We start from the raw sequence: 26,776 nt of genomic DNA, 5'->3' as shown, positions 1-26,776 counted from the left end.
TTGCCTCTGGCTCTTCAGCAACACCAGTTTCTTGACCAAGTTCAGGCTGCTGAACAGATTCAGATTCCTGAACTATTTCATCTAAGTCTGATGGCTCTTCTTGACAGGAATCATCCTCTCCATCCGGTAAAGGAGCCAAATGTCTGTTTGAAACGGTGGTCTCTCTACCATCTTGTAATCTTATATACGAATATGATGGATTTGTTTGTAAAAGTTCGACCTCTTCCACTAAGGGGTCGTACTTTGAAGCACGAACATTCCTTTTCATGAGAGCGGTCCCAGAAGACGATAACCATGATGGTATCGACTGCCCATTCATTGTTCGTCGAGGGTGGAAAAACAAACGTTCGTGAGGAGTGCAATTTGTGGCCGTGCAAAGTAAAGAACGTATAGAATGTAAAGATTCGGATAGCACTTGTTCCCAATCCGTCACTTCCAGGCCCTTAGATTTTAGGAAAAGTTGCACTGTCCTCCACAATGTCCCGTTTAAACGTTCAACTTGTCCATTACCTTGTGGATTATATGGAGTAGTCCGGCTACTTGCCACGTTTAAAGAAAGCAAGAACTGCTGCACTCGTTCTGACACAAAAGCAGAGCCTCTATCAGAATGGACAAAGAGAGGAGTGCCGAACATAAAAAAAATATCTTTAAGGCATCTGATTACAGTGTCTGCAGATAAATCTTGACAAGGATATGCGAATGGAAATCTAGAGAATTCATCGATAATAGTGAGGATGTATTTATTCTTGCTCTTTGAAGGTAATGGGCCCTTGAAATCAATGCTTAGTCGTTCAAAAGGAGCTATCGCCTTAATAAGCTTTCCTTGAGTTTTGTGAAATTGTGGTTTGATTTCAGCACAAATTCTGCAAGCAGAAGTAATCGCTTTTATATCAGTGACAGAGTATGGCAAATTTTTAGTTCTGATCCAATGAGTCATACGAGTAATACCAGGGTGTCCAAGAGCGTTGTGCAACTCAATTAGTTTATTTGTGACGTTGGTGTGTATCTGAGCACAAACGCGAGACAGTGCATCAGCGGCCAAATTCTCCTTCCCCGGTCTATATATAACATCATATTTGTATGCTGATAGCTCGAGTCTCCAACGCTCTACCTTTTCATTCTTAATTTTGCTTAAATGGTGAGCTTGCAACATAAATGCTACTGACTGCTGGTCAGTGATTAAAATAAAATGCCTTCCTAAAAGGAAGTGGCGCCACTTGCGAAGTGCTTCAACGATGGCACATGCCTCCTTTTCTATTGAAGAGTGGCGTCTCTCAGGTGGATATAATGAACGAGAAAAGTAAGCTACAGGTCGTTCGTCCTGTGATAAAATGGCTCCAATCGCATATTCTGATGCATCCGTTTCGACAGTGAAAGTAGCTTTAAGATCAATTGCATGTAAACTAGCGTTAGCGAGCTCAGTCTTTAAATTGTTAAAGCTTGATAATGCTTCATTAGAAAGAGGAAATTCGGTACTATCTATCAATGGCCTCAATTTATGAGAAAAGTTTCTTACCCATGGGCTATAATGTGCAAATAATCCTAAAACCCTTTTGAGTGACATTGAATCTTTAGGCTCAGGAAGATCGAGTAAAGGTTGTATTCTTGATTTGTCAGGTTTGATTGTCTGATTGGTGATGGTGTGACCCAAAAGATTAATGGTTTCCGAACAAAAGGTGCACTTTTCTTTATTCAATGTAAGTCTATATTTTTTAGCCGCCTGTAGAAAGGCATTAAGGTTTTTATCGTGTTCGGCCTTAGTCACGCCACAGATGGTCACATCATCGAGATAAGCATAGGTTCCAACTAAATTTTCCTTTTCTATGATGAATTCTAGTGTTCGCTGGAAAGCGGCTACGCCGTTAGTAACGCCAAATGGGATTCGAGTAAATTCGTACAGTTTTCCACATGCTTCGAAGGCAGTAAACTTCTGTTCTTTTTTCAGTATGGGCACTTGATGATAAGCGCTTTTCAAATCGATTTGACTAAAAAAGTTGAATTTGGAAACTTTTGAAATTATTGAATTGATTTTTGGCAAGGGATAGGCGTCCAGTTCGGTAAAAATATTGATAGTTCTTGAGTAATCAATAACAAGTCGCTTTCTGTGGTTGCCTCCTCCAGCGACGAGAACTTGTGCTCTCCAGGGAGACACACTTGGCTTTATGACGCCAACTTCAAGTAGTTTGTTCACCTCTACTTTGATAAAGGCTTCGTCTTCATCGTTGTGCCTCCTGGACTTGATAGCAATGGGCTTAATAGAAGGAGTGAGATTTGTGAAAATTGAAGCAGGAGGAACCGAGGCTTCCATTACGTTACAGACGCTGAGGGGCTCCTCCTCACCACCGAAGTTCAAAATGAGCGAAGAATGTGTTTTTAGTATATCATGCCCAATTATGACGTCTGCACACAAGTTGTTTACAATCAGCAAATTCCGTTTCGGGTAAATATGTTTATCGATCTTTAAAGTTACGGAACACGATCCTTCTACGATAGAGGTATGGCTTAGCGATGCTAGTGTAATAGACTGACTGCAACGTTTCTTCTTTAGTTTTAATGTTTCAGCCAAACCTTTGTCAATAAAGCTTACTGAACTTCCTGTGTCAACGAGTGCGTCTGCAAGGTAGTCGTTAATAGTTATGGGGATAGTCGCTTTTCGCAGACTTCCTGGAGCGGCTGCAATTACCGACGCTGCCTCCGTAGGTGTATCTTGAGTTACAGCATTCATTTTAGGACTCGTTCCACCACTGCTCCGACATACATTTGCAAAATGTCCTTTCTTGGAGCATAATTGGCATTGCGAATGAAACGCAGGACACTTTATACGTTGATGTACATTACCACCGCAAAAAAAACATCGACGTTTTTTATGACCGAAATTAACAGCGGCTAAATTATCATCGACCTCCTTTTCTTGTTCTGGTTGAACCGGTATAGCGTTAAGCAATGAGGTCGGATTAGATGAAATTGAGAAAGAGTGCAAACTTTTTTCGGCGGTTTCAAGTGTCAGTGCCTGGTTCTGTGCGTCATCGAATGACAATGTCAAATTTTCCAACAGTCTTTGACGAATTCTTTGAGAGTTGATACCCGATATGAATGCAATACACATGAAATCGTTTTGATTTTGTTCGGCAGTCACAGCGTGAAAATCACAATCTTGGGCTAACAGTTTCAAGGCACGAACATAATCACGTATAGATTCCTCAGGCTTTTGCTGTCTTGTTGAGAGGATGTGCCGAGCCAGAATACGATTCCGAGGTTTCTCGTATGATTTTTTAAGTAATTCTATTGCTTCGTCATAACTGGCACATCCTTTTATTATAGCAAAGACTCCAGGCGCCAAATAGTTGATAAGTAGCTTTAATTTTAAGTCAGGACTAGCATTACTTATCTCTTCTGATATGAAGTTTTGGAATGTACATGCAGCCAATGACTCCATTGGAGCTCTGCACCGGGCGTACTTGGATCCGTTGAAAATTTTTCCGGATTTAGATAACGAGAACCTCTCGTGATGGAACTCGACGACACAGTTTCGTTATGAGACATTGTCACAATTAAGTTGAATAAATTGTTACAAATGAAAAGATACGGCCTTCAGAAACTAGGCTTTATTCAACTTAATAAATGAGCTACATTTCTGTTATTTTAAGATCAAGATATTTTCCACAAAGATGTCACTTGTATCATTCTTAAAGTACCATAGACAATTTGCAACAGAGGAGGTTCATTATCAACTGCTCCTGTTTCCTTCATATTTTCATTTTTTTCTTAATTAAAATATATTTGAGAATATTGTTAATTACATTGTGAAAACTTTTTTTAAAATGAAATTAATTTGTTTTAATTTAAAACTGAACGGTGACATTTTTTGTTATAATTTACATAATAGAGTAGTAGAAATTACTATTTAACATATGGCAACTTTGTTTTTCCTCCAAAATGGCCGGTGTTGTTTTTGTTGTTAAATGCATTCTTGTTTTCTTAGCCATCGTTTAAGTGTTCTGTGGCCCTATTAAAGTATTTAAGAGTTGCTGCTGTTCTGGTTCATCGGAGTTTTGTTCGTTCCTTCGTGAATCGCGTAGAAACTTTCTGTTATGTTCACAAGTGATCTGAGTTTTCTCAATGTGCAAATGCTTTTTTAGTGTTGTTGAAAACTTTGCGAAAAGACGCTTTTGGTGTATAATATGTGTGTTCATAAATAAAGTAAAATTATTAAATTCAAAAGTTTTTGTTTATTTGCATTTCCATGTGCAATGTAGAATTTTTCCAAATCCATTGTTTTGAAAGTAATACAATAAGTACACCACAAAGATAAATATTTTCAAAATAATGGATTTGAAAAAATTCTACATTGTACATCATAAAAACAATAATTCCTTGAAGGTTATGAGGGCCTATGTGTGCGTGAACTGTGTGTATGTGTGCGTGGACTTTATGTATGCATGTGTGCGCGGACTTTATGTATGTATGTGAGCGTTACGTACGTAGGTTTAGTACAGGGAATTTGACACCAGGCTGTCAATTAGTAGGCTCAAAAATTTGACAGAGAGGGCTCTCTATTTCCTATGTATTACTTTTCTCTATGGTACCCTGACTGATGTTTGTGTCAATGTCATAGTTAAAAAAAAACGTCAAATCAAATGTCATTTAGAGATATAGATGAACTACACTGAAATGTCCCATCGACGACATTGACAGAAGGGCGCCACCATCTTCGTTCAACTATAGATGACCCACGCCGAACTGTCCCGCCAAACTCAATGACAGGGGGGCGCTACCATCGTACAACTATATGGTTTCCAACATGGCAAAAATCGGAACCAGCGATTCGGTATTGACGGTGGCGCCCCGCTGTCAATGTCATGGATAGGACAGTTCAGTATTTTGGAACTATACATGGTTTCCACCGTGGCAAAAGTCGGAACTAGCGATCCGCTATTGACGGTGGCCCCCCTGTCAGTGTCAAATAAAGGACAGTTCAGTGTAGTTCTACTCTATAGATGACCCACGCTGAACTGTCCCACCCATGAAGCTATGGTCCCACCAAACTCAATGACAGGGGGGCGCTACCATCGTTCAACTATATGGTTTCCAACATGGCAAAAATCGCAACCTGCGATCCGGTATTGACGGTGGGCGCCCCACTGTCAATGTCATCGATAGGACAGTTCCACAGATATGGATAGATGCAGCATGTGTCAAAAATTGTATGAAGCCGAGCGTGCCACTTTTTAAACGTCATTAGTGTCATTTTAGCGAATTTTAGTGATTGCCGCAACGTAAAAATAATCGTATCATCGTACTGCATTCGCAAAGTCATCGAAAGATATCGTATGAATCGATTCGAAAATTAATTAATTCCGATAAAACTGATATTTTTTTAAATTTATAGCTAGTCTGACTGTGGATTAAAATAATTTTGTAGCGGTAAACGTCATTCTATATTATTAATTTTCAAATATAGCCTGACCAGGAACATAAAAACCCTCGCCATGTTGCGGAAAACTAATGGTACTAATTTCTTTTAATGGCAACAGTAACTGAAAACTTCATTGACATGTCACCTTGCATGTCAGTCTATTGTTGTCAAAGTGTAAACAAACTTTATTTTAAATGTGTGCAATTGATTTTATGAATTAAATTGCTAAAATATTTTTATAGTCGTGAAAGAAAAGTGGTTCACGATGTGTTAATGTATTTGTCGAAGAGAAATACTAAGGGTTCGGACAATATTTTCATTGAATAATGTTTCCGACAAAGGTTGTCAAATTGACTGACATGTTTATCGTATAGTACAGTCCACTATGAAAATTAGCTGTAGTCTGTTTCAACTACCTATTTTAAAGTTTTTTGTCACTTTCTAAGTTTTGAATTTTATGGAATTGGGAAAGAAGTACCGAGTTTGAAGCGTTCATGAGCAGACATTGCAGTTGAATATTCAAGTTCTGAATTTGATTATTGATGAATAATAAAATAAATCCTACTAGCTCGATTGATGGTTTCATTTAATTTATTTAAACCAGGTTACCTTTAATAATATTTTTCGTTCATTTATGAAAATATCAAATTAGCCCGTAATCCTGAATCCTGATACATAAATTTAGCCTATTAATTTAACACATGTACGACTGTACTCAGTGTTGCACTATCAAATGCAATTGAAGCGCCTCTATGCCAGGGTTTTTATGTTCCTGGTCAGGCTATAATATTTTTATTGTGCTTAATGTATTGTATTATCAAAGTAATGATCGTTATTCCATTGTATTAAATAGTACTACTAGTAATTCATACCTACCTAATTTCATACTTTTTAATATCCTAGTACCTGACCTAGTTTTATAAAATAAAGATTACTCAAGCTTTTTATCCCAACTAATATTATAAATGCGAAAGTAACTCTGTCTGTCTGTCTGTCTGTCTGTTACGCTTTCCCGCTTAAACCTCGCAACCGATTTTGATGAAATTTGGCATAGAGATAGTTTGAGTCCCGGGAAAGAACATAGGATAGTTTTTATCCCGGTTTTTGAAACAGGGACGCGCGCGATAAAGTTTTTCTGTGACAGACAAAATTCCACGCGGGCGAAGCCGCGGGCGGAAAGCTAGTTTCTAATAAATGTAAAAATGCGTAGTTTTGCCAATACGTTTTCATTGATAAAGCTAAGTCAGGTACCTAGTTTTGAAGATATTTCTAAACCACAAAATCCAGTGCCGTCATATACATAGACGTATACCTACTGCGATCACAGACCTAACTTCTTGATTTATTTGTTACTTGTGCTGTTAATTTCAATTCTCAATCCTTAAATAATTTCTTCTTTCTACCGTGTTCGTACTACTGTCCTCGTAAAATCATCGTAACCGATTGTTGTAATCGGATTACATGAACATCACTCGACCATGTATGTCCATTTGGACATATCGGAATGGCACGCTTTGACGAGCAACTTGCTGCATCTACTCTAATCCATATCTGTGGACAGTTCAGTAGTTCCAAAATCGCAGGTTCCGATTTTTGCCATGTTGGAAACCATATAGTTGAACGATGGTAGCGCCCCCCTGTCATTGAGTTTGGTGGGACAGTTCAGCGTGGGTTATCTATATTCTGCAATAATCTTATTCAGTAAAAAAATCATCGGCATCATTTATCACAGCAGCCTTCTTCTTCTTTTTTGTTCTTGGCAATACTCGTCGAGGCCGACTTGATTTGTGCCATTTTCATGTGAGTGTGGGACGAGTTATGAAGTGGGGACCAAGTGGGATGGGACTTGGGCTTGGGATATTAGGTGCGGTTGAGGTCGTTTAGAATACATAAATTTAATATACAGGGTGTCCCAAAAACAATGGATAACCCTGCAACCATCGATAGGCCTCGCCATGGTCTCCCTAACGTCCAATTTTGACCCCAGTAAAAATATCACCGTTTTCAAGATTTTTAAGTTTTTGTGCATTTTTAGAAAATTGCCACCTGCGATTACTTTTTCTCATGCCATTTCTACAAATGAGGATACTTTTCAATCTAGTTTTTTTCCTTATCACAAGAGATAGTTGGGCTATCAAAAGAAAAGATTAAAGTTCAACAAACTAGTTTAAAAGTATGAAAATTTTAAGAAATTGCAGAGAAGAAGGAAAAATTAATTCATTGTCTTGCACTTTTGATCAGCCGTCGTGTAAAAAAATGTAGGAAGACCATCGTGCCCATTACCTTAAAACTTCCTTGGTTAATTGAGATTCTAAAAAGGTATCACAAGCCTATGTAATCTGTATTATTTTTATCTTATGGCTACCTACTTGAATAGCAACTAGAATGAAAACTGCAAAAATGAGTTTTTCTCGTAATAGTTAAACTAGGACTGCATAGTGGCATTAAATACAAATGGATAATTTTTAGCGTAGGAAATTTAATAAAGCAACATTTTATCATCATCATCATCATCATTTTAGCCATAGGTAGTCCACTGCTGAACATAGGCCTGTACCCCAATGATTTCATAATGACCGCTTTGTAGCCGCCTGCATCCAGCACCTTCCTGCTTACCTTTATGAGGTCGTCGGTCCATTTTGTAGGTGGACGTCCTACGATGCGCTTTCCGGTACGAAGCCTCCACTTTAACCCTGCTGAAATTATGCCCCAATGATTAAAATGCTGAAATTATGCCCCAATGATTTCCAAGTTGAGTTGCTTGGAAGCAAAGTGCAATAGTGGCAATAGCATTCAGCACAGCTGCTGCTTCACATTTTCTTGACAGATAAAAAAATATAAAAATTCACTGAAAATGGATTTTTGTATTCATCATATTATTTCTATGCAGGAAAATGAGAATATAAAGTGAAAATTACATTTTCATTTATTGATTTCTTGTAATCGATTTTGATTATAAACATTCGATTCATCTTCGGATGAATATTTTTTTTCAGTCCATGTTTTATTCTTGGTCTGAGCGAGAGTCCATGACTTTATAAAAAGAACATGAAAGAATATTGACAACTTACAAGTATTCGGCCAAGTACAAATTTCCAGGCGAAGGAAGGGGATTAAAAAAAATATATATCTCCTCCTCAATTTGTGATTGTGGCCTGGAGGAAGGTAGTATAGAACATATTCTATTTAACTGTACTCTATATAATTCTCTGCCCCTACATAGTATATTAATTCAAAACAAAGCCCCCCTTCCTTACAATCTTTCATCCATTTTAAGTATTACTAATAAAAAATATGTACATTCCCTTGTTAAATTCATTAAGCACCACTCTATAAAATTTTAAACTTATATTTTATATATTAAATTTATGTATTTTATACGACCTCAACCGCACCTAATATCCCAAGCCCAAGCCCAAGTCCCATCCCACTTGGTCCCTCTTCTTAACTCGTCCCACACTCACATGAAAATGGCACAAATCAAGTCGGCCTCGACGAGTATTGCCAAAAACAAAAAAGAAGAATTATGAAGATAATTATATATCTCCTGTCTCATCTGTGATGATCTCTCTCTCTCTCTGATACATTAAAATTTTCTCGCAGTTCTTAAAATTTATGATTTATGTTAACTTCTTTGTAGCCATTCAACATAAATAGGACTTGAACTGAACTGAAGAAGTGATAAACCTAATAAAGTTCTGTTGTTTATTATTTGGTAAAAAAATGAATAGTATTGGTGAAGAGTGTACAGAGCTCAAAAAGAAATATGACGATTGCTTCAACAATTGGTTTTCTGAAAGATTTTTGAAAGGAGATCATGATGATTCAGTGTGCTCTGGTATATTTAAAGTTTACCAGGAATGTGTTAAGGTAAGACATCATAACCTTAAAAAGTATATGTTTTTCTAACCTAACCTCTGCCTAACCTAAATATTTTATTTATTCTTACAGAATGCAATGAAGCAACAAAATCTTGACTTCAAAGAAATTGATAAAGATGTGTTAGGAACAGACAACGAGTATAAAGTTCCACCTTCAGATAGCAGCAATAGTTGACAAAAACCAAGCTTGATGTGTGCCTTCAATCCAGTTACATGTTGGAATATTTTTAGTGGAAAAATTGCTGAACATCCGGAGTCAAATAAGCTACAGTACAAAAATGAAAATCCAACAAAAGCCTAAAACATAGCCAGTCACAGTATGCAATAAGGAAGCTGGTGAATGATATCATTTTAAGCTTATTTATTTATAATACTAAATGCAAAATTTCATAAGTGTGTGTATTTATTACATCATCCATGTGTAACTATCAAATACAGAGACTATTGGTTAATTTATAGGCATTGTGTTGCTTTTCAAATGCAATCCATTGTTTGTGTCATGGAGGTAATACCTCCATGGTTTGTGTAGTTTCCCTTGTATGCATTATGTACAAATAAGTTGTGTTAAAACTGATTCACGCTTATATGCATTTACTATTGTAAATAGAATGATTCTTTTTATTTAAATGCAAGCACCTGTTGTTATTGTATAATAGAGTATTAGATGTTATCCAGTTGTTTCATTTTTAACAGTAATAAGATTGGCCAAATCCTTACATAAGCCCATGGTTAATTAGAGAGGAGGAGACTGCATGACCCAATGATGATTAAGTTCAAGATTATAATCCAGTTTTATCACATTTCCATTTATACAGTCTAGCTAGTGAATACCACCTTTCCGTTATAATATTTAAATAAAACTGCAAGAAGTATTAAGAAATTATTTATTAGATAGACTTAAATTACTAAATTATTATATCATATTCGAGTTAGCGTTGGCTTGTATCCCTTGGTCGGTAAACAAGACCACGGCTCTTCATTTCCCTTATGACTCCTGCTGGTAACCTCCCAGACACTGATATAGCATACACTCCTTTACAGAATCGACCTGAAATTAAACAGGATTATTGAATTATCAATATAACTTGCATGAGATAAGACTAAAGAAAAAGTAACATACTTATGCGTTGCCATTTGCATACCCAACTGTCTTCAGGGCTCATTACAGCTATCATCCTGAAATTACAATTTATGATTAGCAGGTCCTGTTTACAACATGAATCACAAGTAGTATAAAGAGATAAAAACCATATCTACAGTTACAACAGATTATGTGCATCTCACCCGTCAAAATTGTTGCTAGTGCAGTCATAAACATTGTCTTTATTGTTCTTCATTCGCAGAAACTCATCACAGTTGTCACAGCCATCATATTCAAATTGGTCAAAAGTCTGTAAAGATATCAAAGTATGTTATTTGGACATCAAAATAGCAGTTGATTTAGTATAATGAATGGATGATGTTATTCCTAGCAATGTTGTGACAAACAACAAAGTCATGATCACGGCTATGTTCACAGTTGGTACCACATACGTAATAGAAGAACATATTAATAATCATAGGCATATCTAGGGTATATTACCTTAATTAAAGAACAAACTAAACAAGCTCTAAGACCTCTCAAATCCTTTGGCACTGTATCTAGAGACATGTTTTTCACTTTCCTAAGTTTCACGTGTCTGAACTTATACTGATTAGTTTGAGAATTAGAAGTGATGAGAATAACGTTAAATTGAGTGTTTATTAGAAGACTTTTAGATCACAAATGTACAAAAATATTTAAAAACCTTGATAAACAGCAAAAAGCCTTTCTTTTACTAGCAAAATGACAACAATACTGACAGACAGTGACAGATAGAGCAACTGACAGGACAGACAGCTGAACTTTTTTTTAAATAAGTTTTACGGCTTAGAGATTTGCTCCTTAAGTGGGGTTCACACTGCGAATTTAACTCGCGAGGTGGCGCTGCTGGCGTTAGCGCCGCCAGCTAAAAGCTAAACAATACTATAACTGTTACTATTGTGTTGTTCGCGACACGTTTTGTTGCAAATGTACGATTTGCCCAGCATCCCCGCGATTATCGAAGTTGCCCTAAAAATAGTTTAGTCATTAAAATATGAGGGTGGGTGACGTAATGATGAGTTTTACGCGGAAAATTCGACCCGTGGCAAACAGGAGAGCCCACAGATGAGAGAGAGCCTTTCCTTTTAACTCATACTGTTAATCATAATTGAGAATTAATTGAGATCCCGTGTGAGCTAACAAGAAAATAAAATAAATAAATAAATAATTCACTATTGACAAACGTAAGTATCACATCCTCGCAATGCGTCTGTACAGTACCATGACTGTACCGAACAGTACCGTGTCCTGAGTACGAGGAATTTTTTTTTCCGTTAATAGGTTTATTTTTTATTTATTTAAATTAATCGTTTTTTTAATGATGAAAAACAAAACAGCGAATACATTGGCGTAGCTAGGGTCACCATTAGTAGTCCTAGGGGTAGAATACGATGTCGATTATGTACGAGAGTTATTCGTGCTCAGGGTACCGCATACCTGTACCACGCATTTAGTAAAAAGCAGCCTAGGTATTGTAGGTACATACTTGTTAGAAACCTAAATATTAATTTAAAAATCAATAAAAAGGAAAAAAACAATTGATTATTATGAACATGGGCGTGGCAGCCACCGAAATTAAGAAATCGGACAATGTATGACTGCTTAAAGGCGTAGTAGTAGATATTAAGTAGAAATTATTGGTAGTCGATAAGCGTAGCTCCTCGTAGAAATGTTTGAATGAATGAGAATAGGTGAGAGGTCAGCCGCGGTGACGCAAGCCGACAGCTGCGCTGCTCCCGCGCACAGCTCGCTACTCCGCCGTGTTACGGTTTACGAGGAAATCCGTTACTGCGTAGTTAGTAAAATATTCATCGAACTTCTGGAATTGAAATTCGAATTCAAATACTGCGCAGTTGGATTGTCGTCTGTTTTGTTGATGAAAAAAAATTGCCGCATTAAGTATATACCTACATTAGTAAAAAAGTAACGTCTCATGAACACCTGGAAATTTACAAAAACAAAAGTTTATAATAACTTTAAATTGCAAAACGTCTTTTTCTTGTTTGCAATTTAGAATGAGACGTTTGAAATTTAAAATGTTCAACTTTTTACTGCGGTGTTTTCCTCGTTTCTGATAAAAATAGCGGTTGACTTCACCATAGTGTGTTTGTTACACGTGTGTTAAAAAAATCTGCACACAGTTACATATTTTTTCCTGTTTTCGATTTAAGGATGACAGGGATTATGAATTAACCGACTTGATAATAAAATTGTTATTGATGAATTAAAAATCACGTGCAATCTCATCAAGACAAAATAATTATGACGGGGAAGGCGTAGAATCTATTATTTTTATCTAAGTAATCACCGTACCTTTTTACATGGATGGAAATTAAAAAATATATCTGTGTCTGTTACGTTTTGGACGCTTAAACGCTTCTTTTGTCGCATTTAAAAAAAAAAGTAATAGAGGAGAAAAAACTGGGAACCTTTCATTTCTCAAATTAGTGTACAATATGAACGTAATTTCTGAATAATAAATCTGAAAATCAGCAGCTTCAGCAGTGTTTGTTCTATCTTACTAATATTATAAATGCGAAAGTTTGGATGTCTGGATGGATGTTTGTAACTCTTTCACGCAAAAAGTACTGAACTGATTTTGATGAAACTTTACAGTATTATTCTTTATAACCCAGAATAACATACTATGCGTTCGCTTTAAGTTTGCCGCTGGCGATATGACGTCACTCGAAGGGAAGCGTCTATAACTTTATCAAACTATTTTTACAATATTTTTTATTTATTGTTATTGATAAAAAATGTGTATTTGCGTAAAATAAGACACATTAATTGCGTTTAATCGCGGTTGGGGGAGGGGACGCGCATTCCACGGACCGGAAAACTTAGCGCGAACGGGTAGTTTAAGCTATAATTTATGACGATCTTTGACAAACTAAAATTCACGTGGGTGAAGCCGCAGACAAAAGCTAGTTAGCTATAATGATATAGGGAAGGATGCACCGAGTTGCTTTGACACTATGATCAATCGTAGTCCTGGGTTCGAATACTGATAGGAATAAGAAAACGATATTTTCTAAATTAACTCGCGTTCGGTCGGATGCCCCCGTGAAGAATCCGTTTTATCTTTTTTAGACTTTATTTAAGAATGCAGACTAGTAGGTAATCCGAAAATTTTCATAATTGGACGTAAAATCCATGAAAAAGATCGTACCCAATTTAAGTGAAGTTGTGACCATGGAAATACGTCCAATTATTTTCCTTAAAATATTAGGCGTAAAGTCCATTATCTATAATTATCTATACTTCTATGCTTCTATACTAATATTATCAATGCGTAAGTAACTCTGTCTGTCTTGCTTTCACGCCTAAACCACTGAACTGATTTTGATGAAATTTGGCATAGAGATAGTTTGAGTCCCGGGAAAGAACATAGGATAGTTTTTATCTCGGTTTTTGAAACAGAGACGCGCGTGAATAAGTTTTTCTGTGACAGACAAAATTCCACGCGGGCGAAGCCGCAGGCGGAAAGCTAGTTCTATATAATTTACATGATTCTAAATCTATAATGGAATGAACTAATGAATACTCGTACTTTGATGACAGTTAAGGATAAATTAGCAGCAACCGCATGCGTCGGATTGCGGTCGCCGCCGCCCTGCAGTCTGCGATAGTTTTCATCTATCACGTGAGAAACGTAACTTTTATAACCAGCTGCCCAGTAGCAAAGCATAATGTAGGCATCAGTATGAAAGGCATCAGTGATTCAAGAAAATGTCAATTTTCAGTGCCAGTGCTGCTGACCAATTGACAAACTGAAAACAACTGTAAGAAAATGAACCGTGTGTAAAACGAAGTAAAACTAATTAATATCCACTTTAAAATAACCCTATGTGTGACTAAAGTACCTACTTCATGGTTATTTTTAAAACCTTGTTTGACTTATGTGGAAGATACAAATAAGTTTTCAAAAAATAGAAAAAGGTAGGCACTTCTATGGCAATAGTGTAGGACCTACACTACCTACACTGAGGTCCCTGTAGGTATCATAAATAAAATCTTTATGACCTTTATTGTAGAGTTTTAGGGTATAGAGTAGACTATTGCTACATTGTAAAATTAATAAATCAACCTTATATCTCGAGCGACTGTAGGTACATATTTTTAGATATTTCAGACGTCGTTTCGTTCCATGAAATATTGGTCGATAGTAACTTTTCACAAGCCGATTTGTATGTTATATTGAATTGTTAATATCTATAGAAATATCTTCAGCGACTCGGTTAGTAAATTTCAGCATTTATTTACGTCGAGATGCGTCATGAAAATGTCTCTGCTAGTTTTAGACTGTAAAAAAGGTTCTTCCAAAACAAAATATATTCCACAAGGCGTCCACCTACCATAAAAGTGCTACCATAGTAAGTGCCCCATTACGAGATTATGTATTTGCTAACACCAAAATTTATACTTAGGCCTGCATTATTGTTTTTCATTAGTTCATTGAACCAGCTCTCCTAGCGTCAATTGGCATGCATGAATGTGCCAAATGGTTTTTGGGTCACACGGCGGGCTCTGCACCAGAGACGTCTGATCAGACAGCCAAAAATATTATGCAGTTGACTTAGAAGTGTATAGATTGTATTTAAATAGATTCTGATGAGGAGACTGCTGAATATAACTTTGCTCCACTGACTTTCAATGTAACTTCCATGGCAGACTGCATCTAATGACTCCCTGTTTATATTAACTTTAAGGTAGGTAGGTATGTGATGTGATGTGCTCTATCTATCTATACCTAATCATACTTTCTTTTAAAATAATAGGGGTCTAATTTTAGCTCCAAAGAGCCGTGTCTCGTCATCGTAGACACAACTGAATAGAAATAAAACAAAGATACTTTAGTTTCCATACAGAATTAAATAAATAAGTGAAGTGGAGACAGACGGTGTTCTTTAGATATTATTATCTGCCTATAACCCTTTGAAGCGTATGCACGTGATCACACGTCGTATTTATCACCTAATAATTTCAAGAAACTTACGCACAGCCGACGCTGTGTGAGTCACTGGAAGCGTAGACATGCAGACAGACAGACACAAATCACGAGCTTTACAGTTTTATTATTGTCCAACCACATCTCGTGAAGTTTATTTTTTGTAGACGTAAATTTGGGATTTGTTTGGGTGCGCATGTAAAGGGCTCGGGCGGGGATTAGCGCGGACTTGGCAGCCGTCCATCCAGCCCCCGATTTTACCAGGTGTTTGCCACTCCAAAGCTGATTAAAATATCACAGACACGCCCAGTGTTTTACTCGTAGTATGGAACTTTAAGCAGATAATCATAGCTACTTGTGATTATATTACAATAAAAATAATGGGTGGTGCGGGGGGTTGAGATAACCTAGCTGGCCAGGGTTGTCAGCTTTTATGATAAATGCTTTGAGGCTGTAGGTTACGATAAAACTAATTAAAAATATCGAAAATTTGTAGGAATCCATCCCATTTTATTTTATCAATATTTATTAAAATTGTTCTGGCAGTTCTGCCACATCTATACTTATAATAAATCTGTAGAGAGGTCAATTCTGTACATGAAATATATTTTCAAAATAACTATCAGGGGGTGATTAGTGATCGATACTGATGCCAAAAATGCAATCAGTAAAATTTTTGTCTGTCTGTCTGTCTGTCTGTCTGTCTGTCTGTCTGTCTGTCTGTATGTTCCTTATAGAAACAAAAACTACTCGACGGATTTTAACGAAACTTGGTACAATTATTCTTCATACTCCTGGGCAGGTTATAGGATACTTAGGAATTCCCACGGGAACGGGCATTAGCGGGAAAATCCTTTTGTATGAAAAATCTAAACCGCTTAAGTTAGACGCTTGAAATTTGGAAAGCAGGTACCTTAGTAAACTTAAAGCTTAGTTATAACAGGATATTGCAAAATTCCTACGGGAACGGGAATTAGCGAGAAAAAACATTTGTATGAAAAAACCTAAGCCACGTAACATAGACGCTTGAAATTTGGCATGCAGGTATCTTAGTAAATTTAAAGCTTAGTTACAACAGGATATTGCAAAATTCTCACGGGAACGGGAGTTAACGGGAAAAAACATTTGTATGAAAATATCTAAACCGCGTAAGTTAGACGCTTAAAATTTGGCATGCAGGTACCTTAGTAAACTTAAAGCTTAGTTACAACAGGATATTGCAAAATTCTCACGGGAACTGGAATTAGCGGGAAATTCCTTTTGTATGACTGACCCACTGACATACTTACGCACAGCCTAAACGGCTAAACGTAGGCACTTGAAATTTATAAGGGACGTAGCTTAGGTACCGTAGAGGTGCACTAAGAAAAGAATTCCCGAAATTCCCACAGGAACAGGAATTACTGGGAAAATCCTTTTGTATGAAAAATCTAAACCGCTTAAGTTAGACGCTTGAAATTTGGCATAAAGGTCTCTTAGTAAACTTAAAGCTTAGTTACAACAGGATATTGCGAAATTCCAACGGGAACGGGAGTTAGCGGGAAAAAACATTTGTATGAAAAAATCTAAACCGCGTAAAATAGATGAAGGGGGTAAAATGGGATCCACGCGTACGAAGTCGCGGGCGGCCGCTAGTCAAAAATAAAAGCGACATTATTTTTTTATAGGATAGGTATAAGCTTGATTTGTTAAAATATAATAACTACTATATCAGTAAACAATAGATTTTTTTAAATAAATTTTGATTAATGGTTTGGGAACCCTCTAAACACAACCGAGTGTTTTTATTTGTGCTTCCTGATAGTTTTCACTAATCATTACCTACGCTACTTTGTTTGAATTTTGACTGATTGGTCAAATTTTAAATCAGGCGACAACCTTTGATTGATTTTTTGCAGTGGTTTTGACTAACGCCCTTGGTCAAAACCACTATTGGCTCGAAAAATCAGTCTAAAGTGGTTTTCCGATGAGTTTTGACTGTAACAGATTTACCACAACGCAAGCGGCGGGGATCGAACCCGCGTTCTTCGGATCTCGAGTCGGCTAGTCTGACCCCTTCACCGTTCGACTAATCATAATTTGAATATTTTTTTCAACATAGGTCGTAGTTTATAAGACCAGTGATTGTTAAGTCAGATTATAAACCCGGGTTACCCGGCGTTAGGTCACAGATCATAATTCGCAGTGACAACGTTCAGATTGCGGTTCAGACGTGTAGCAGCGCACGTGCGGTTATCAAACATTTATCAATAAATTCGTAATGTACCGTCTAGATCAAACTAGTGCGTATGTAATTACTTTGGTAACCTTTCTTTGCCCTTTGACACTAATATGCGCGCTATTCGTCAAGCTTTAAAACGCATATTATCGGCACGATGCATTCACCTCAAAACCTTGATCACGGATAAATAAAGAATATCGGTTTGACAAAAACAAAGTGTTTTTACCAACTTTTTGTTGTTTTCGTGGCCGTAATAATGCAATGATCCCTTTAAATAAGTAGTTATTTAGGTTATGAAAGAAAGCATATGTAAAGAAAAAGTTTGGATTAGCAACAAGGAAAACTACTTTCCTACTTACGTTACCTAGCTAAGTTCGTTGTTTTCGCAACTTATTACTACTTTATAACTTGTCCGAAGAACTAATTAATTTATATAAATTAATATGACATTTATAGTTTAAGATCTATATTACCAATTTGTTTTTGTTTGTTAAAGTAGGTAGGTTCCTCTACCAATATCACTTTCATCGTGCGCGAAAACTTTTCCATACAAAGATGTCGAACCCCTATCAAAATCCGTTCTACTCGAGATTTCCTCTTACATACTTACCTACCTATATGAAGTACCTAAAAGTATAAAAGTTAAGTAGGCATACGTACAAAACACAGTACCTAAGTAATAGGGTGGTCCTTATTTTTCGACTTTTGAATTATCCCCGGGGCACTTTCTCATTCGATTATATACCTCTAAATATGAAATTAGCTTTTTTTGTTTTTTTTTTTTGTTAAGATTTAGAGGTCGCTACCAGCTGTCAAAATATTTACAAAAGCTTTGAAGATCTTAAATCATGGTTTCATAAATGTTTTATTTAAGTGTTTATATCACATTTTACGTGCAAATGAACATCGCATAGATAGAATAGACAATCGCTTCTTGTCCCCTTCTCCCCTCAACCCCTCTTCTATACCGACCATGGTACCGACGCGTCGAGATACTAACAAGTAAACTCTTATATCTTAAAAATAATTGATTCTAATATGTACATTGTACATAATATCTTAGTTCATAGCAACAACAATAATTTTGTAATATTTTTATTTGGCTTTGACTTTAAAAATAAATGAATCTAACAAATACAGATTTTGTTTTTACTTAAAATTCAAACCTTGGTAGCGACCCCTAAATGTCTTTTAAAAATTAAAAAAATAATAATGAAAGACTTTCATATGGTATATATTCAAATTACGTGGTGCCCCGCAAAATATTAGAAAAAAAATTTTTTTCGTAGGAATAAGGACCACCCTACTAAGTAACGAATATTATTATGTGGCCGTTTTTAGTTATTTATGATTTTACATAATAATTAGGTACCTACGTAAATTTCAAAGATAAAATAAAGATTTCTGTAATTGCAGTAAATAAATGCTGCTAAAGCAACAGTATTAATAATTGCTTTCTCATTAATATTTAACTTCCCCTAAACCCTGAAATATTTATAACTTCTCCAATGTGCCAGCTTGTGTTACGCGACTGAATGCACTCGATTGCACTTACTGGCACCTGAATGCATAAGTTATTCTTGGAACAATACTTCACTCCAGGGATATTGCATTTTCCATAGCCGGCGTTATATCAAAGCCTAATTTTTGTGGCCTAACAATGTGTTTTTACTTGCCTCTGTGAGTTTTGAGACTAGTATTCATTTCGGGAATTAGTCCAGTAGATATCAAAGTCTGAAGCATACAGTTAAGTTACCTATTACAATAAATTTTACTCTTTTTGATTGCATAGGCGCTGAATGCAGCCTAGGTCGCTACCAACCGTGCGATGTGGAACTTGTCATTGGGGGAGGCCTATGTTCAGCAGTGCGTGGGTCGAATTGAAAAGGCGTAACTGATTTTTATCAATTTTACAGGAGCGACGTTTAAAGATAATTTGAAGTATGGAAAAATGCATTTCGGGCCCTTTCTACCTTTCAATACTGGCTTCCTGAAAAAGAATTCAGTTACGATCTTTTGTGAGGTTTTAAAATGCATTTTTTTTAATAACATGATGTGTTTAACTCAATATGGCCATTTTCTTAGACACGCCTTTTCGTGTTTCGACCCACGATTGGAAGTCCTGTGGCTGAAATTATGATGATGATGATGTATATTACCTACCTGCTTGCGCTATGTAAAATATCCTTCATTCAGTCGAATATAACATTATACAAAATAATATAATATAATCCATTTCTTTTGTCTGTCATTCTACTTTCATGAATGAACGGTTCATAATAATAAATGCATGAGAATAAATGTATTTTTAACGTTCACATCACAATTTTACATCTGAAAACATTTTCGCAACTGAAATCTTGCGTGACATGATAGTACTAACTCATGAGCCATGATACCTACTAATCGCCATAAATCTATAGGTATTTATACAGGGTGACAGGTAAAGCGATACATTCCTTGATAGGAGGTAAAGTAGAGCTTATTTGCAGTTATTTAAGTCATATGACACCATGTCCGAAACTTGTTCATTTCCAAGTTATTCAAGATTTAAGTATTTTTAAAAAAATCTCCAGTTTTTATGTTAAAATGTACCGTTGCAATGAAGAATACGGAATAATGTTAACTTTTTTGTTGTATTCGTATAGCTAAATAATAAGATTGACATTTTAAATTAAAATTTGCAAGAAAGAATCGTCATTACTCAAGTAAAAGCTAAAAAACCATGTATCATTTTGCAAAAAAAATATGTTTTAGGTAATTAAACGCAGAATTTCCCAGAAAAAATGTATGGAATGTTGTGTACAAATTACAGAATTTAGTTCCTTGATTCATTAGCTATTCAAAAAGGTACAGGTGTTTAACAAACACTACATAATTATTTTTTTATTTGAATTTAAACGTCTAGTAAGATACTTTCATAAAAAAATTAATAAACAAAAAAATCACACTAACAACTATTCTTGGGTCTCAATAAATGAAAAACTTAGTATTTTAATAATAATTGTATCACCTAATTTTATCTAGGTACATTATTTTAAGTCCTGCTCAAACTGTGAGCCCCGTCTTCTAATACAAGCTCGTAGTCTGTTTCTCACTTTTGTTTTTGTGACTCTTGTTGTCAAAATGCTGAATATCTTGAGCTGCCCTCTGAATGCGCTCACGAAGCTCTTGCTCGTTGTTTACGGGGGTTTACATACAAGAGATACTTTCATGTGACCCCATAAATAAAAATCGCAAGGGGTCAGATCCGGACTTCTGGCTGGCCAAGGAATGGGTCCACCGCTCCCAATCCAACGAAGTGGATATTGTTGATCCATCCATTGGCGTACACTGAGACGAGAGTGTGCTGTGTGTGAAAGCTTCGTGAGCGCATTCAGAGGGCAGCTCAAGATATTCAGCAAAGTTTGACAACAAGAGTCACAAAAACAGAAGTGAGAAACAGACTACGAGCTTGTATTAGAAGACGGGGCTCACAGTTTGAGCAGGACCTAAAATAATGTACCTAGATAAAATTAGGTGATACAATTATTATTGAAATACTAATTTTTTTATTTATTGAGACCCAAGAATAGTTGTTATTGTGACTTTTTTTTTTTTTTTTTTTTTTTTATGAAAGTATCTTACTAGACGTTTAAATTCAAATAACAAAATAATTGTGTAGTGTTTATTAAACACCTATACCTTTTTGAATAGCTAATGAATCAAGGAACTAAATTCTGTAATTTGTACACAACATTCCATACATTTTTTCTTGGAAATTCTTCGTTTAATTACCTAAAACATATTTTTTTTGCAAAATGATACGTGGTTTTTTAGCTTTTACTTGAGTAATGACGATTCTTTCTTGCAAATTTTAATTTAAAATGTCAATCTTATTATTTAGCTATACGAATACAACAAAAAAGTTAACATTATTCCGTATTCTTCATTACAAGGGTACCTACATTTTAACATAAAAACTGGAGTTTTTTTTTTAAATACTTAAATCTTGAATAACTTGGAAATGAACAAGTGTCGGACATGGTGTCATATGACTTAAATGACTGCAAATAAGCTCTACTTTAACCCCTATCAAGGAATGTATCGCTTTACCTGTCACCCTGTATATAAATAAAAATCAGATATCAGGGGCCAAGTCCCTCCTGAAAAAGAACCCTAGATACGCCAATGGATGCAGAACAAGAGCATGAGTTCCCGTTGAGTTAAAAAAACAACAGGAACTTATATTATTTCAATCCTAGCCATATTTAGAGAGTTGATAAAGTAGTATTCTGATCACGAAACAGTTAAAAAAATTACTTCGAAAAAAATTTAAAAGGAACTTTAACTGTAGTTAGGTAGTTGAAGAAAAATTCATAAACATCCTGTATATTTACTTGTTTTTGTGATTTGCCAAAAGCAAACTGACTTGCCGATGGGGCAGCAAGGTTCTGGAGTGGAGGCCGCGTACCGGAAAACGCAGCATGGGACGTCCACCCACAAGGTGGACCGACGACATCGTAAAGGTAGCAGGAAAGCGCTGGACCGGGTAACATGGAAAGCATTGGGGGAGGCCTATGTTCAGCAGTGGACGTCCGTATGGCTGAGATGATGATGATGATGAAAACTGACTTGATTAACTAATAACTTCTCATTTTTGGAATGAGCAAGTACCTACCTAGTACCTAGGTACGTACCTTCAATAAAATTTTGTAAGGGATGTGTTATAATAAGACAGCTACAAAATAATTCTGCATTTTGCTCTAAAATAAATATTTTAGTAAATTGCAATTCTGCAATTGAACTTGAAAGTGTGGTGGTAGATAGGTACTGGTTAAGTTTTGTTTTTGAAAAATATAATTAATAGATCCAAGTCCAATGTGTGATATTGGTACACAAAACATTAAATTAACTCCCTGCGGTTATCTAACGCTTGTAAGTACCTGAATGTTTTGTAACTGATAAAAAATTATGCAAATAATAGTTTTATCACAAAATGCATTAAAATGAATTATAGCCCAATCGACCCCTATTTTTCCTACTTAGGTAATAAAACGGAACTGATAAAAAAAAGTCACAATAATAAGACAGAAGTCTGTCCTTGGGTACTTAAGATTAAAAGATGACTTTGTAAGGACATTAAAATTAAAAATCGTGACAAAACAGAATTTATAATAAGTAAACAATATCACAGAATAAGTAATAGTACCTATGTTACGGTTAATGTGATAAATTGAAAATTATTAATAATAACCGGTTATTATGAATAATTACCGACAGTCGCGGTTAAAGTGATAAATTAATCACATTTAACAGTGATTATTTAATAATTCAACCTAAGTACTAACAAATTTCATAAAAGAGAACAACATCTTGTGTACGTGCTCGAGTAGGTACAGCCAAACTTTTGAACGTTTTGATATCATATATTAATATAATTTGGCATAATGAGTTTGGAATGTTTCTTGCATAATATTACTTTTCCATGATGCCTATAACATAATGTTTTGATTTTACCCATTAGAGGTCAAACACAAAGTACTAATATATTTCAATTTTTTTCTTTATTTTCATATTGAAATCAGAGCAAAAAAACACAAAATGCAAGAAAATTCTGAAAAAAAGTTGTTTTCATGAAATTACAGGGGTGTACTCAATTGGGTACAATGACCTCCTAGGTATGCAAGTTTTCAAAATGCGCCTTTTCGACAAAAAGTGTTTAAAGGGACTTCTTACACTGCCAACGCACTGTTAAATGACAGAGAACATACCCCAGCTCTTTTTCAGTTTTGATGGGATATTTTCCAACTCCATTTTGAAGAAAAGCCATCAACTATTGGTACAGCCGGACGCATTTTCTTTGTTTATTTAGCATATCTTTTCATCTAGTGACCAGTAAAGTATAGTACATAGTCTAGGTAGCTTGTGGTACTCAGATAGTACCAAAACCGCTAAATAGGGCTTTATAGGAATCCCAAGTATATTGTGTTGATTGGATACTGATATGATTATAGCCAATAGAAATATCATAATGATAATGAGAAGCATCGTAGTTATCTATTGGATATAATAATATTATTATAGTCAGTTTTTTTGATCAAATACTGTGCAAGTTTGAGGCCCTTCAGCTCTTCACAAAATATAGGAAACTTATCACCACAGACTTCGGAAGTATCTACAGCGATTGAAGAATTATGACTTTTGATTGGGTGCGGATTTGTGGGAACCTATCGTCTTCTTTTTCACGCCAGCGGTTCATTATCACTGGCGTCCTATAAACTGCCTTTGCTGCCACTATCCCTTCTGTTCATAAATACCCTTTAGTACGTCTTTCGGTATGAAAAACGTCGCCATATCCTCTTTTTCAGTCAACGCACTTGTATCAGGTGGTATAATTATTAGCCAAAATACATTCATCGTCATAACTATCCTGTAAAACGGCTCCAATAATGTCTTCAAGTCCCTTTTAGCTCTTTTGAGCTGTAAAATGTTGCGAAAGAGCAAAAAATAAATACAGTTTTTTTACTTACGCATGTTGTCATTGTACCCAACCGAGTACAGTAACTTTTATATGACCCTAGTTTTATTTGAGATGTAAATATTATGTTATATTGTGCTTTATAACCTACCCTGATATGTATTTTAAAGTAATTAAATAAAAAAAAGAACTTGTGAGCAGTAATTGTTATGAAAAAATCAAAAAATAAACACCTACCCCCACTATGTTTCAGTGACACAACTTCAACTGATACTTTTTATCAAAAAAAGTCCCACTACCCGCGTTATTGTTGTCAATATACTTTAATAGTATTATGATGAAGTAAAATAACAAGTCTACCCATGTTAATTTTGTGAGATTTGCAATTGACACGTAAAAATATAGCTGTACCCATTTGAGTACAGTGACCTCTAATGGGTTAAAGTGAAAAATAGGTTAGGGTGCGGCGGTTATCAGGCGTTAATCACATTTACCAAATCATGCGGTAATTATTCATAATAACCGGCGATTATTCATAATTTTCACATTTATCACTTTGACCGTAACACCTACACAATATGCTGTTAGGTAACAGAGCTTTTAGATTAAACTGTTCACCTCCTGTTCTACTAACCGGTGCGTATTAACATGGAAAACTGTTACGAATGTCACTTTGTCTAGGGAGGCTGCTCCCTTTGAGTCCACGTAAAATCTAAAATCATGGTCATGGTACCTACATACAAAAAAGTTTGGGGTCCTACAATTGCTGGAACAACTTCTTATACCTACATAATATAGTAACTATCAATTAGGAGATCCATAAACGAACTAAAATCGCTGTCATAGCCCGCCCGACGGATTAGCTTAGCAACCTGTAGCTGAAATTGCAGGGGCAGCAAGGTTCTGGAGTGGAGACAACACGACATGGGCAACATAGGACGTCCACCCATAAGATGGACAGACAGGAAGGCGCTGAAAGCAGGCCGCAACCAACCGGCCAATCTGGAAATCATTGGTCTATCTATGTTCTGCAGTGGACATCCTGCCTGAAATAATGATATTTCGCCGCAGTTACACTTACATGAACCTATGGTAGGTATATCTATGATCTAAGGCTACAGCCCATAATCGCGACACCCCCACTCGGGCGATGACGGAACGCCGCGGAGGTTTTAGTGGGTATACCCCGTCCTTTTCAGGACGGAGCAGCGCCCTTTTCAGGGCGCCGGAAGTCCCACACACCACCCTGTCCCCCGGCAGTGGTGACGGTGCGCAAAGCATTTCCTCCGCGACAAAAAAAAAGGTACTACTATGATGGTGGCGTATAATTCATTAATATTTATTATTTCACGTGTCACTGACAAATAAATAGACTTTGTTTTGCGATCCCTATTTTTAGTAATCGGTTAAGTAAATGTCAACTGCCATAAGTAATCTTCTTAAAATTAATTCTAAAAATACATTCACGTAAATACTTTATAGGTATTTTTCCTCGTATCTGTAACTATGATAAAGCTCGTCAGTCAACAATATTTACGAGATTAATTTAATTATTTCACAGAATTACCTTAGTCACCACTGACAAACCTTCTTCTAATAGATGTAAATCGATTTTTATAGGGATATTTAAACCTTTTTGAAATAAAAAAAACTTTTTTATTAATTTAATCCATTCCAAAGTAATTGTAGATAATGATAAAAATCTTAAGTAAGAACTAGATACCTACCTACATTATAAAAAGTGTTAGTTTCTTATAGGGCCAATATTCCTAAATAAGTAACTAACTAATATCTTAAAATACTTACGTGCATTTTATAAGGTAATGAAACTTATGGATTAGTCTGACCTTCTCAAAAACGTTATATTTTTAGATGGGTCATTCATGATTATTGTAGTAGATAATGAATTAATGATGTCTCATAATAATATAACAAAACAACAATGTTTACATTGAATGCCGACGTAGGCACATTATCGTATTAAATTGCTACTGCTCAGTAGTATGTTTACATGTCATTAGTTTACTTCATTCATATGATTTAAAATAGCAATTAAGTGTAATATTATTCGCTCGTGCCAGCTGTAGTAGTTGATTTTGTTTTAAAATTAGAGATGTGCGCATCATCACATTCCCGGATTTTTATTATTTAAGTAACTAGTTTAAAACTCCGTGTGCGTAAAATCATAATAAAAATAATAACTATTATTCATTTATTCATTAGTCAAATAGTTAATTAATACTAAGGTTGTATCCCAAAAAATGCTACTTATCTCACTTGATTATTTCTAAACTATACTTACTGTCCTGAAAGGTCCTGAAAGTGCTAACCTAAAACGGTAACCGAACCTGGAACCATTAAATTTTCGGATAGATCCAGTTCATTCTGTAACCTATTTTATTGATACCGTTTGATAAAGCTCATGAAGAACTTTCAGGATCAGTAACTAGTTTTTTGATATCTTGTATAGTTTAGATATAATCGAGTGAGATCACTTAATCGTTTCCACCCTGTATTCGTTCTAAAATCTAAATGAATAGGCATTAGCGAGCGAACTGTTCATTAAAAGGATATTAATTTATTCATCGTACCTGTCTAGCCTCGATATTCAAAGAAAAATCAATAAATTCATCCAACGTTCAAGAGGACACCTCTCAGTGAAAATCAACAATGAAATTTGTTCCACGACTGCTTCCAAACATGATAAAATTAAATGGAAAATAG

General features: G+C 35.7%; 2 protein-coding genes across 2 annotated transcripts; one reads left to right on the top strand and one right to left on the bottom strand.

Moving 5' to 3' along the window:
- The first annotated feature begins 8,984 nt into the window (after positions 1–8,984).
- LOC135075548 (TP53-regulated inhibitor of apoptosis 1-like) lies at positions 8,985–9,967 on the top strand. The gene is made up of 2 exons (XM_063969969.1): positions 8,985–9,286; positions 9,368–9,967. The coding sequence occupies exons 1-2, from the start codon at positions 9,140–9,142 to the stop codon at positions 9,470–9,472; spliced, it is 252 nt and encodes an 83-aa protein (XP_063826039.1). The 5' UTR covers positions 8,985–9,139; the 3' UTR covers positions 9,473–9,967.
- A 200-nt stretch (positions 9,968–10,167) lies between these two features.
- LOC135075546 (transcription elongation factor SPT4) lies at positions 10,168–11,132 on the bottom strand. The gene is made up of 4 exons (XM_063969968.1): positions 10,880–11,132; positions 10,582–10,688; positions 10,418–10,473; positions 10,168–10,345 (listed from the first exon to the last, which is right to left on the bottom strand). The coding sequence occupies exons 1-4, from the start codon at positions 10,946–10,948 to the stop codon at positions 10,227–10,229; spliced, it is 351 nt and encodes a 116-aa protein (XP_063826038.1). The 5' UTR covers positions 10,949–11,132; the 3' UTR covers positions 10,168–10,226.
- Between the last annotated feature and the right edge of the window lie 15,644 nt (positions 11,133–26,776).

Source organism: Ostrinia nubilalis, chromosome 10 (genome assembly GCF_963855985.1).
Source record: "Ostrinia nubilalis chromosome 10, ilOstNubi1.1, whole genome shotgun sequence".
Classification (NCBI taxonomy): domain Eukaryota; kingdom Metazoa; phylum Arthropoda; class Insecta; order Lepidoptera; family Crambidae; genus Ostrinia; species Ostrinia nubilalis.
Note: the sequence above shows the minus strand (reverse complement) of the source record. Positions and strands in the feature narration are given on the sequence as shown.

Coding starts and splice junctions, on each gene's coding strand:
- LOC135075548 (XM_063969969.1), top strand. CDS start 9,140: ATGAATAGTATTGGTGAAGAGTGTACAGAGCTCAAAAAGAAATATGAC. Junction 9,287..9,367: donor TTTACCAGGAATGTGTTAAG/GTAAGACATCAT, acceptor TTATTCTTACAG/AATGCAATGAAGCAACAAAA.
- LOC135075546 (XM_063969968.1), bottom strand. CDS start 10,948: ATGTCTCTAGATACAGTGCCAAAGGATTTGAGAGGTCTTAGAGCTTGT. Junction 10,474..10,581: donor ACTAGCAACAATTTTGACGG/GTGAGATGCACA, acceptor TTGTAATTTCAG/GATGATAGCTGTAATGAGCC. Junction 10,346..10,417: donor ATGCAAATGGCAACGCATAA/GTATGTTACTTT, acceptor GTTTAATTTCAG/GTCGATTCTGTAAAGGAGTG.